General features: G+C 66.4%; 3 protein-coding genes across 4 annotated transcripts; 2 read left to right on the forward strand and 1 right to left on the reverse strand.

Moving 5' to 3' along the window:
• Positions 1–272: 272 nt before the first annotated feature.
• LOC128912710 (claudin-4-like) lies at positions 273–4153 on the forward strand. Its single transcript, XM_054209112.1, is given in 3 exon segments — positions 273–389; positions 391–451; positions 3522–4153. Coding segments are annotated over 3 exon segments (810 nt in total).
• Positions 4154–7414: 3261 nt separating this feature from the next.
• Positions 7415–8062, forward strand: LOC128912708 (claudin-4-like). Its single transcript, XM_054209111.1, has one exon. The coding sequence runs from the start codon at positions 7418–7420 to the stop codon at positions 8060–8062; it is 645 nt and encodes a 214-aa protein (XP_054065086.1). The 5' UTR covers positions 7415–7417.
• Positions 8063–8551: 489 nt separating this feature from the next.
• METTL27 (methyltransferase like 27) lies at positions 8552–11447 on the reverse strand. 2 transcript variants are annotated; one of them, XM_054210298.1, is made up of 6 exons: positions 11332–11447; positions 11124–11252; positions 10900–11035; positions 10726–10818; positions 10015–10121; positions 8552–9094 (listed from the first exon to the last, which is right to left on the reverse strand). In XM_054210298.1, the coding sequence occupies exons 1-6, from the start codon at positions 11437–11439 to the stop codon at positions 9002–9004; spliced, it is 666 nt and encodes a 221-aa protein (XP_054066273.1). In that variant the 5' UTR covers positions 11440–11447; the 3' UTR covers positions 8552–9001. The 2 variants fall into 2 exon arrangements, with proteins under 2 accessions (XP_054066273.1, XP_054066272.1); XM_054210297.1 differs by having other exon boundaries at positions 8552–10121.
• Between the last annotated feature and the right edge of the window lie 248 nt (positions 11448–11695).

Below are 11695 nucleotides of genomic sequence, written 5' to 3' on the forward strand. Positions count from 1 at the left end.
CCGTCATCTCCCCCATCCCTTTGACGACCATCTCGGCAGCGCTTGGGCGTATTTTCCCCGTTCAGAACCACTTTTTGCTCAGGGCTTTTCTTTTCGGAGCGACGTCAGGCCGAAGGTGCTGTTTCTTGCAGCAGGACTCACTGCCTGGTGGCTGTCTCCCCCCCCTCCCCGGGACCCCGCCGCTCCCAGCTCCTGCCGAGCCGATAAGAGTGTGCTTTCCCATAGCGGGAAACAACCTGACTCCGCATATTTGAGCCGGTTGGGGGGGGTTTATGTTGGGCAAGGACGGTTTTTGGGAACATTCAGTCTCTAGGCTGCCAGTAACTAATCCGCGGCCGCCGGCAGGGAGAGGCGGCCCGACTCAGTGCCGGGGGAGCGGGAGGGCAGGTGGCCGTGCCTCGCTTGGCAGATGTGAAGCCGGAGATCACGGTGGATCACCGCTCACTGGCAAGTCTCTCCCGCCTTTTTGGGACTCGAGGTAGCCAGGGCGGCGAGTTCGTGCGCGGGGGCCGGGGGACGAGGGGCTCTCAGCTCCCTGGCGCGGGGCTGAGCTGGTGCTGGGTGTGTGCGCGACGTGGGAATGTCACCCATGTCTCGGAGGGGGATGTCCCCGAGCCCGTTGGTGGAGGATTCGTGCCCGGAGCCCTCTCCCCGCAGGGTGTGCTGTGCCCTGAGCAAGGTCAGGGTGACACAGCCTCTGCCGTTTACCTGGCGGTGCCCGGCATTGTGGTGACACTGGATTTGATGTCACCTCCCTGCCCGGGGATGGCCTTGCTGCCCAGCCGTGGGGCTGTGGCACGTCCCCATCCCAGTGAAGCGGGGACAATGGGCGGAAGACATTTCCTGAGCCACAAAGGGCCGGTGGTCAATGGGCCGGATGGGATCTCTGCCGTCACCGACCCCGTTAGTGTGCGGTGGAGCAGGGCTGGGAGCTCAGGTCACCCCGTCCTGCAAATCCCGATGGATTCGGGGCAGGGCACGCACACCCGGCTGGGCACTGGGGCAGGTGCTGGGTGGTGAAGGCTTGGGATTGGGGGGAGCACCCCGTTTTGGTGTGGAGGAGCTCCCTGCTGAGCAGGTGGGCTGTGGTCCCATCGTGGCGTGTCCCTGTGCCGTGTCCCCTTGCAGGTGGCACTGGGACGAAGCCAGGACTGAGGTCCTGCGGGATGCACCCGGCTGTGGGCAGCTGGGCCGGGGCTGTGGGGATGGTGTCCATGGGGTGACGTCCCCAACCAGTGTGTGCCGAGACGCTCGGCGGTGCTGTGGTCCCACCCGCATTGCCGCAGCATCCTCTGGCTCGGCGCTGGGGACAGGGTGCTGCCTGAGCGTCACCCATTGCTTCTCCGCTCCTCGCCAAGCCCGTGTCCGTCTGTCCTTCTGGCCGGCAGTGTTGGGGACACAGGGCTGGCTGTGCTGCCCGTGCTGCGCTGCTGGGGGACGTGGGGATGGGCACGGGGGCTGTTCCTGGGTGGCAGTTTGAATATATGTCACGTTCTGGCTTTAATTACAGTAATTGGCTGTCGGAGGGCCGTGCTGGCGCCTGCTCTGGCTCCGAGGGGGAGCGTGAGCGGCTCGGGCGTTTGATGCTCCGCGCGCGGAGGAGTCCCTGTCCCCACCTTGCTATTTGTCCCCAGCTCAGAGGCATGTCCCCACGCGCCGCGCTGGCGGTGACACGGCCCATGTGAGGAGCACGCACGCGTGGGCGCGTGCCTCTCCCCAACCCCAAATGATGCGGTGGCCGCAGCAGCCGTCTGGGCGGTGAAACCACGCTCAGCCGCAGGCAGAGCCGGCCCCAGCGGGGATGCTCCGGACCCATCAGATTAAAGGGAACTCTTGACCACAAGGCTGCAGCCCCGGGGTGGCCATGCCGGTATGCCAGCAATGTGGGTGCTCTGGCAGGACAGACGGACGGATAGAGCACCCCAGCATGGCCGGGTGCCTGGGTGGATCCTCCGTCACGGGTCGGGCAGGCGGGACCCCGGCTCGTTCCCGCATGTCAGGGTCTGCAACGAGACCCAAGTCCCCAGCCGCCGGGCTCTGTCCTGCCCACTCCTGCCGCGCCGGCGCCGGCACCTTTAGCCCAGGTGCCGCTGGCATCCTCATGGCACTGCCGTGCGCCGGCCACCCGGCTCGTCCCATCATCAGGGCGCGATGGCCGGGGACTCCCAGTGTGGGCAGCTCTAGAGCCTGTCACACCGAACAATTAGCACAGGTGATTAGATCGTACCAGTAACCCCAGTGCTTGGAAAAACCAAGATTATCTCAGGCCCTGTTATCTTTTCCAGAGGCCCAGGATTAAGCCAGGGTGGGGGAATGGTGCAATGTCCATCTGTCTGTCCTTGGGGTCTGTCCGGCCTCGTGCTGCGCCTGCAGGTGCTGGAGGGGCTTTGGAGGGAGCGAGGAGGGGATGTGTGCGGGGCGGGGGGGCAGGTCGTGGGTTAGAGGAGGAGAGGTCAGGCAGTGCCCAAAGCGTCGGCATCGGCATTGGCATCTCATTAGCATCAGCACTGGCATTGGTTTCGGCATTGGTATTGGCATTGGCATCAGCATTGGCATTGGCATTGGTATCGGCATCGGCATTGGTATCGGCACAACCTGCCAGCGGGTATGACCAGTCGTGCCAAAATGCTGCCAGCACCGCATGTCCCTGCCTGCGCCTGGCACCCCGGTCCCCACCGGGACACCTCGAGGCCACCTCTGCTCCCTGCAGCCCTGGCCCACTGAGCCCCTCCAGCAGTGTGGGCAGCGCAGGCAGCGGGACAGCGGTGGCGCTGGGACCGAGGGCCGCCGTGCGAACGCCAGCTGGGCGGTGGAGCGTAAGGTGGGGTGGGTTTTGGGGTCTGCCCCCCGCCTCGCCCCGGGCAGCGCTGTCTCTCCTCTGTGGGGAGCCGGCAGCCGCTTCAACCGGTTTGTGGGTCTGGGCGGTGACACCTCCCGCCCGAGGCCCGATGGAGGGCTGGGAAGAGCTGGTACGGACGCCAAGGAACAAACAAGAGCCGCTTGTGTCCTGCCGGGCACGGAGCCCAGCAGCGGGGCAGGGACGTGCTGCTCCCCCAGAGCGGGGCGACGGGGGCCGGGGGCTGGAATGCTGCTGCAGCAGCCGCCCCACGAGCTGTGGGGAAACTGAGGCACAAAAACATGGAGGGACCCCATCCGGGAGATGGAGCAGGAGATGCTGGCAGTGATGGCAGAGACATCCTGGTGCCTGGACACTGGCCCTTCCCCATCAGCATCCTTGGCCCCATGGGCAGCGATGGGACACATTCCCATGCCTGGGTGGCCTGATCCTGGTCCCCCTGCATCCTCCTCCGTGGGAGCAGCCAGGATATTAAGTGTCATCGCTGCAGGGAGAAATGCAAGCGGAGGAATCCTGGGAAACTGGTTCTACCCCTCCGTCCGGTGCCGGCGGCAGGACGGCGGCGGTGGCGGCGCTCCTCCCTTGGCGAAGGCATATAACGCCTGCCATGGTCCTGGCAGCCGGCACTGCGCTGCGGGAGGCGGGCAGGGGCGCCGGCAGCGAGCGATGGCCTCCATGGGGATGCAGGTGCTGGGCATTGCCCTCTCCGTCATCGGCTGGTTGGCCTCCATCCTCTGCTGCGCCTTGCCCATGTGGCGGGAGACGGCCTTCGTCGGCAACAACATCGTGGTGGCCCAGATCATCTGGGAAGGGCTGTGGATGAACTGCGTGGTGCAGAGCACGGGGCAGATGCAGTGCAAGGTCTACGACTCCATGCTGGCCCTGCCGCAGGACCTGCAAGCCGCCCGCGCCATGGTGGTGGTGGCCATTGTCTTAGCCATCCTGGGCACCCTGCTCGCCGTCGCTGGCGGCAAGTGCACCAACTGCGTGGAGGACGACACCGCCAAAGCCAAGGTCATGATCCTTTCCGGAGTCATCTTCATTGTCGCTGGCCTCCTCATCCTCATTCCCGTCTGCTGGTCGGCCAACACCATCATCCGGGACTTCTACAACCCGCTGGTCACTGACTCCCAGAAGCGGGACCTGGGCTCGTCCCTCTACGTGGGCTGGGCGGCCTCCGCGCTCCTGCTGCTGGGGGGGGGCATCCTCTGCTGCACCTGCCCCCCCCGGGGCGAGAAGCCCTACTCCGCCAAGTTCACGGCCGCTCGCTCGCTGCCTGCCAGCAACTACGTCTAGGAGCCTCCGTGCCCACCTGGATTGGGACTTCCTGGGGCGCCCCTGGCCCGCGGACACCCCCCCCCCCAGCCGGGCTGGGGGCTGGCTGGGTGCCGGGGCGGGGAGGGCCGGCTGCCAGGGCGGTGTGAGAGAGCGCAGACAGAGCTGCCTTTGTTCACCGGGGGATTGAAGCTGGTTCTTTAATCTTGGTTGAGACGGGGAACGGGGAGATCCTGTCCTGGCTGTCCCTCTCCAACCCCGGCGGGGGTTCCGCTCCCCCCCCCGGAGCACCCAACAGCAGCATCTTCTCCGAGACAACACCCGTTCCCCCACCCGGAGCATCTCCTGGCTCCCGGTATCGGGGTGTGCCGGGCGGTGACGCGGCTCCCAGGGATAAAATCCCTCGGGGTGGGTGCCGGTGCTGGTGGGGACAACGATCCTGTCCCACACGGCCTTGGGGACGTGGCAGCTCTGCGAACCCCGGCAGGGTCTTGAGGGGCGGTGGGGGGGGGGTGGGGGTGGTGGTGTCTCGCCTGCTGGCGCCCCGAATTTTGACTGTGACCTGTTTTCGGGGCTCGGAGCGGCTGCACCCGACATGGGATTTCTGGTGGCGGCTCCCCGGGGCGGGGACATCATTATCCTGGGAGTGGGAAGGCAGCGGCCCGTCTGGGAGAACCGGTCCGGGAAGAGGGAGCGGATCCGGGCTGTGCACGGAGGGGAGCGACTCCCGGACCCGACCGCGTCCCGGGGGGTGTGCCCAGCCCCATGGCATCCCTCGAGTGGGGTGCCGGGGGCGGGAGGGGGTGGCTGGCGGTGTTCCCCCACCGGTTGTGCTGCCGTCCGTCCCCGTGTCGCAGCTTTCCCACATTAAAATGGCAGCTGCTCAGACCGCGCTGTGCTTCGTTTTCTTCACCCTCTCCAACACCCGCCTCAGTGGGGGGACGGCCTGGCGCTCCTGTGCTGCCGACCCCCGTCCTACCGAGATCCCCCAAATCCGCTCTCCGGAGCCTCCCGCGATCCCAGCCGCCCCCTGACCCCTGCTCTAGCCCTGCCATCCCCTCCCCGGGCCACCCGGAGCCACTGCTCCCTGAGGGGTGGCAATGGGTGTCTCCATGGCACGATGCCTTGGTGGTGCCTGCCGCCGCATCGGGGCTGCCCCACACCTGTCCCGGCACCATCTTCCCACCCGAGGAGGAAGAAGGTGACGGGCGCCAGCAAGGGCAGGTCGGGGCACGCTGGCCCTGGGGCCACCTGACAGCCCTGGCTGGGAGCACCCCGGGGCCGGCGTGGGCAACGCCGAGTGTTTTGCCTATCTGGCTTCCGGCACAGTGAGTTGTGCCGGGGTGCAGCCAGTGCTCCACCGGCTTGGGAGCATCCTTCCCTCCCGCCTCAGGGTGTGCAGGAACACCAGGTGACGCCGGCTGCCTGGCTCTGGGTGTCTCATCTGGGTCTGGGGGTTGGAGGGCTCCCAGCTCCCCTGTCCATTCACTGGGACACGGTGGAAAAGTGTCCCGTGGTGCCAGTGGCGGGGTGGAAATGTGAGCGCGATGCTCTGGTGAGCATCCCCTGCCAGCATCCACAGGGACACCACTCATCCCTCCTGCGGGATGTCGTGCTCTCCGTTTTGGGTGTCCCCTGTGGTCCAGGTCCCGCTGGCTGAGGAAGGCTGCCTGGGGTGGCTTCCCCTCATCCTGGCCTCCTGGGAGGCTGGTCTGCCTTTCATGGGGAGAGGGACTTTATTTTTGGCCCAAAATGGCTTTCATGGACCAGGGGAGGCAAAGTCCCAGTGCCGGGTGTCTGTCAGGATGCCGAGGGACGAAAGGTGCTGCGGAAGGAGTGGGGACGCAACAGGGGAGGAGAGAAACCGATACCGGGAACGGGGAAATGATGGCGAAACCTGCCACAAGCGCCGCAGGGCGTGCCGGGCACAGCCGATACCCCGCTGCCGTCCAGGGCCCATAAAAAATCAGCTGGTTGCAGGTGCTGAGAGCGGGTGAGAGCACCCATGGGTGCGCTCTGCCCCACGGCGGTGCGAAGGCTCTGCTCCACGTGGGGCTGAGCAGTCATTTGGGCTGAGGCCAGGGCCACAGTGGGTCGATTCAGATTGGACGTTAGGAAGAAGTTCTTCACCGTGAGGGTGGTGAGACACTGGCCCAGGTTGCCCAGAGAGGTGGTGGAAGCCCCATCCCTGGAAGTTTTTAAGGCCAGGCTGGACGGGGCTCTGAGCAACCTGATCTAGTGGGAGGTGTCCCTGCCCACGGCAGAGGGGTTGGAACTAGATGATCTTTAAGGTCCCTTCCAACCCTGGCAATTCTATGTTTCTATGTGTGACTGTGGAGGAGCCACCAGCATCCCCAGTATGTCCACCTGTACCAGCCACCCCTCTTACAGGGGTGACACCTGCGGTGACACCGGGCTTTGTAGCCCCTTGCCGGGGGTGTTTGGTGTCTTGGTGCTGCTCCTGGTGCGACGGAAGAACGCGTCTCACTGAAAGTGCTGAGCGCCAGCGTCAGGATTGGAGGCAGAACTGAGCTCTGACCTCTTTCCAGAGGAAATCCTGGGTCCAAAGGGCATTGCAGCACGGCAGCCGAGGGCAGAGCAACACCTGCCCTTGGCCCGGGAGCAGCCAGTGCTGCAGGGCGGGCAGGGGGCTGCCTCGCCTGCCCGGGCCCCCCTGCGCCGTGCTGCTGGCCAAGGAGGCTGAAGCAATGGAGCAGGACATGGGGTGGGCGCTGGGGGGTGACTGCCACAGCAGAACATGGGGTGAGCTGGGGGGGGGTGAGGGGTGTCTGTGCTTGGGAGGGCACAGCGATCCCCTCGTCCTGCTCCCCGAAAGCCGTCCCCTCCCCAACACTTGCCACATGCTCGGCCCAGCTGGGATGGGGCGGTGGCAGGGGACGGCCCTGTGCCATGGGGACATTGCAGGGGGAAACATGACCCATGGGGGCTCCTGCCCCTCGGCCTCCTGGGTGCTCAGTGACACACGTGACCCCACGTTGACCTGCAGCAATGCCCTATGCCACCAGTCCCCATGCTGGTCTGCAGCAATGCCCCATGTCACATGTGTCCCCACGCCGTCCTGCAGCAATGCCCCATGCCACACGTGTCCCCATGCTGTCCTGCAGCAATGCCCCACGCCATACATGTCCCCATGCCGTCCTGCAGCCGTTCCCACCCAGATAGGGAACAGGACGCACCCAGCATGAAGGCCACGCTCTTCAGAAAGCCCCCCTGGCTCGGGGCCATGTCTGTGACGGCTGTGCCCTGTCCCCGCAGGTGCTGTCGATGGCGATGATGACGATGCAGCTGGGTGGGCTGACGCTGGCCGTGCTGGGCTGGCTGGGCTCCATCCTCACCTGCGCCCTACCCATGTGGAAGGTGACGGCCTTCATCGGCTCCAACATCGTGGTGGCCCAGGTCTTCTGGGAAGGGCTGTGGATGAACTGCGTGTACGAGAGCACGGGGCAGATGCAGTGCAAGGTCTACGACTCCCTGCTGGAGCTCACCTCCGACCTGCAAGCGGCTCGTGCCCTGGTGATCACCTCCATCTTCGTGGCCTTCATTGCCTTCCTCACCGCCATCTCGGGTGCAGACTGCACCCGCTGCGTGGATGACAAGAACACCAAGACCAGGATCTCCATCGTGGCAGGTGCCATCTTCGTCCTGGCCAGCATCATGCTGCTCATCCCAGTGTCCTGGTCCGCCAACACCATTGTCAGCAACTTCTACAACCCCATGGTGCCCGAGGCCCTCAAGAGGGAGCTGGGGGCTGCCCTCTACATTGGCTGGGCCTCCAGTGCCCTCCAGCTCTTTGGCGGGGGCATCCTGTGCTGCTCGGGTCCCCCGTCCCAGCAGGACCCCTACCCCAAGAAGTACAGAGCGGTGAAGAGCTGCGCCCCGATGGGCTATCCCATGAGGGACTACGTATGAGCCACTGTGCCCGGGCACCAGCCCAAGGGAGCACACCACCGTCCCCGTCCTGCCTCCACGTGTCACCCCCCCTGCCCACGCGCTGCCTCCTCCCGCCCGTCCCCACGCTGGCTGCGCCCCTGGCATTGTCCCCCCCGCCTGTGCCCTCCCCCACTGTGCTGGGGCTGCGCTCCCCATGGACTATAAACATCTTGGTGCCACCGAGGCTGCCTGGGCTCATTTCGAAGCAGCGCGGTGGGGGGAGGACGGTGACATGTCCTATGGGTGTCACACCCTGCCAGCCTGCTGTCCCCACAAGGATGTGGCAGTGGTCAGCCAGGGAAACAGAGGCAGGGAGAGGGTGCTGAGAGCCAAGCGGGGCACGGGGGGACAACGGACTCCCAGAGCTCCGTCCTTTGAGGCCCCAGGGGCTGGGAGGGGACCCAAGAGAAAGGCCAAATTGCCCCCTGGTTCCTGGCCACCCTCCCCTGCCCACGGTCCCCACGGCTCCAGGAACAACACACGGGCAGCGGAGGCAAAGGGTTTATTCAACAGCCAAGTGCAGGGATGGGGACAGCCACAACCCTCCCACCTCACCCAAGTGCCCAGGGGACAGTGCTGGAGACAAATGGGGGGAGAGGGGCGCAGGGCAGCTCCCCACGATGGGCGCAGGGATGCCAAGACCTTCGGGGACAATGTGGAGGGGTGACAAGAGCCACGGGGAGGGGGAATGCGGGAGATGTGGGATGCCCCAGGTGGGTGATGGGGACAGACACGGCCACTGGAGAAAAGCTCCTGAAGGGAAGGAAGTAACCGGTTCCCCAGAGCCATGGGAACGGGACGAGCAGGAACAGGTCTGGGGGGAAGAGAAAAACGGGAAAAGGAAACATCCCAGCAAGAGATTTGGGTAAAAAGCTTCCCAAGGGAGCAGCGGAGGAGGAGATGCGGAGGCAGCGTGGCTCAGGGCTCGGAGAACAGGCTGGGCAGGCGATGCCGGGCGGCTCCTGGAGTCCCTTCCAGCCTCCTTTCCCACCCAGGCCATGAACTACAAAGCTGTAGGAAAATGAGAGACTTAATGCAGCTGTCGCGGGATGACAGGCTGACAGGGTGCTTGGAAAGCTCCTCTGGCTGGGCGTCGTGTTGGCACAGCGGCTCCTGGTTTGGATGCCGAGGTCTCCTGCACCTCAGGGTGCGCTGGGTTAACTCCTGGGAAGGATGAGGATGGGGGACCACAGGATGTGGCAATGGGGACCCACCTCCAACAGTACCCCGGTAGAGACCACAGGGGTCTGGGGTGGGGAAGATGAAGGCGGATCTAGATTTTGACCATGGCCATGTGGGAAGGCTCCTGGGGAGGACGAGGAGGGGGACCGGCAGGACGTGGTGATGGGGATCCACCTCCAATGGTCCCCCGGTAAAGATCACAGGGGTCTGGGCTGGGGAAGATGAAGAAGGATCCAGATTTTGACTGAGGTGGGCCCAGAGGGGAGAAGACACCCCAGACAGGAGATGGCTGTGAAGCGTGAGGTGGGTCTGCGAGATGTCATGGCGAGGATCGAGGTGACAGAGACGGTACCAGAATGTCACAGCTAATGGTGGTGCCCAGGAGACCCTGGTGAAACCAGGAGACCCTCCCCAAGCTGCAGAGTGGGCAATGTCCCCAGAGCCCAGACCTTGAGGGGAAGGAGTTGGGGAAGGGAATGGGGACGTTTTGGCTCTGGGAGCTCCCCATGACCCTCGTCACCCCCTAGCAGCCACCCTGCTCTGGGAGGGGGTCACGGGGCTGGGTTTTACAAGGGGCCAAGTGCTCCCCCCCCACATCCCCAGAGCCGCCTGGGCTCTCAGCCTTCCTCGAGGGGGGGCACGGGACATTTCTGATAGATGTAGACCACCCCGGAGATGTAGCCGGTGCCCTGGGTGCTCTCCTCCTCGGAGGTGGCCCTCTCCCAGCGCTCCACCTCCTGGGCCAGCACCTTCTGCCAGGCTCCCTGTCGCTCCAGCTCTGCCAGCGCTGCCTCCAGCTCCGCCTTGTACCGCAGGTTGGAGGGGTTGCTCCTCGTCGTCAGGCACAAGAAACCTCCTGCCGTGAGAGGGGATGGGTGACGCTGATGCCGGGTGTCACCCCGCTGGGGATGGCATCCCCTCGGAAAGGAGTGGGGCAAGGGGAAGCACCCAGACCCTGCTGGGAATCAGCTGGCAGGGCAGCGGGCAGGGGACAGGCAGGACAGGGACAGGGAGGCCAGCGGGCAGGGGACAGGGGACAGGCAGGACAGGGAGGCCAGCGGGCAGGGGACAGGCAGGACAGGGACAGGGAGGCCAGCGGGCAGGGGACAGGGGACAGGCAGGACAGGGAGGCCAGTGGGCAGGGGACAGGCAGGACAGGGACAGGGAGGCCAGCGGGCAGGGGACAGGGCACGAGCAGGCCAGGAGGCCAGCAGGCAGGTGACAGGCGGGTGGTCACACCTGAGCATTGGCTGTCATGCATCAGAAGTGCCACTGCCACCTCCTACCATGTCCCCTTGCTGGGGACCGGGGTGGCACCGCGTGTCCCTGCCAGTACTTGGCAGCAGGGACAAGGCCACGTCCCGGCCGTGCCACGGGGCCAGCGCCCAGCCACCGGGACCCAGTGTGTGCGTCCAGCCACCCCGGTGGTCCCGGCGGGGAGGGGGACACCAAACCCTCACCCGGTTTGGTGACGCGCAGCAGCTCGGTGACGGCCGTGCTCGGCACCTGCCCCTCGCCCAGGGCCCCCACCACTGTCACGGCATCGTAGTGCTCTGCGGGGACACGCGTGGTGTCACAGGGGGGGTGTCACCGGCCCCCCCTCGCCCCGACCCTGCCCGGTGCCGGCCCGTTACCTGCGGGCGCGGGCAGAGGCTCCCGGCCCACCACACACCGCCGCAGCTGCCGGTACAGCCCGGTGCTCCGCGCCCGCTCCAGCATCCCCTCGCTGCCGTCCACGCCGTGCAGGCAGCGGAAGCCGCGGCGATGGAGCTGCGGGGACAGAGGGACAGACGGACACACGGGGGCACCGTCACCTCCCGCCCCGGCCCGGCCCGCCCCGGCCCGACCCCTCCGGTACCTCCCGCGCTACCAGCCCGGTGCCACAGGCCACGTCGAGCAGCCGCGCCCCGGCGGGCGGCGCGGGGAAGGCGAAGGCGAGCGAAGCGGCGGCCAGGTGCGGTGCCCGGTACTCCAGCGCCGCCACATCCTGCGGAGACGCGGCGGGTCAGAGACGCCGAGCAGCGGAGCCACCCCGGTCCCGGTCCCGGTCCCGGTCCCCCCATTACCTCCTCGTAGCGGTCGGCCCAGCCATCGTACAGCCGCAGGCGCTCGGGCAGCGCCGCCCCGCAGTGCACCGCCGCCACCCGCTCCCGCACCCCCGCCGGCAGCCTCATCCCCCGCCGCGCCGGCACGGCCCCGCCCCCCGCCCCCCATTGGCTTCGTGAGCCCGCCCCGGACACGCCTCCCGCTCCCCATTGGCTCTCTGCTTCCTCCCAGGCGACGCCCCCCGCTCACCATTGGCTCCGTGCGCCCGCCCCGGACACGCCCCCAGCGCGCCATTGGCTCCGCCGGACCTGCGCCGCCACCGCCTCCGTCCCGCTCCGTTATAGGGGGAACGGCGAGCCGGGCGCGACCAAGTGCGCCGGGGCG

This window comes from Rissa tridactyla, chromosome 7, assembly GCF_028500815.1.
Source record: "Rissa tridactyla isolate bRisTri1 chromosome 7, bRisTri1.patW.cur.20221130, whole genome shotgun sequence".
NCBI lineage: Eukaryota > Metazoa > Chordata > Aves > Charadriiformes > Laridae > Rissa > Rissa tridactyla.

Coding starts and splice junctions, on each gene's coding strand:
- LOC128912708 (XM_054209111.1), top strand. CDS start 7,418: ATGGCGATGATGACGATGCAGCTGGGTGGGCTGACGCTGGCCGTGCTG.
- METTL27 (XM_054210297.1), bottom strand. CDS start 11,439: ATGAGGCTGCCGGCGGGGGTGCGGGAGCGGGTGGCGGCGGTGCACTGC. Junction 11,253..11,331: donor GGGCCGACCGCTACGAGGAG/GTAATGGGGGGA, acceptor GCGTCTCCGCAG/GATGTGGCGGCGCTGGAGTA. Junction 10,122..10,725: donor GCTGCGCGTCACCAAACCGG/GTGAGGGTTTGG, acceptor CTCTCACGGCAG/GAGGTTTCTTGTGCCTGACG.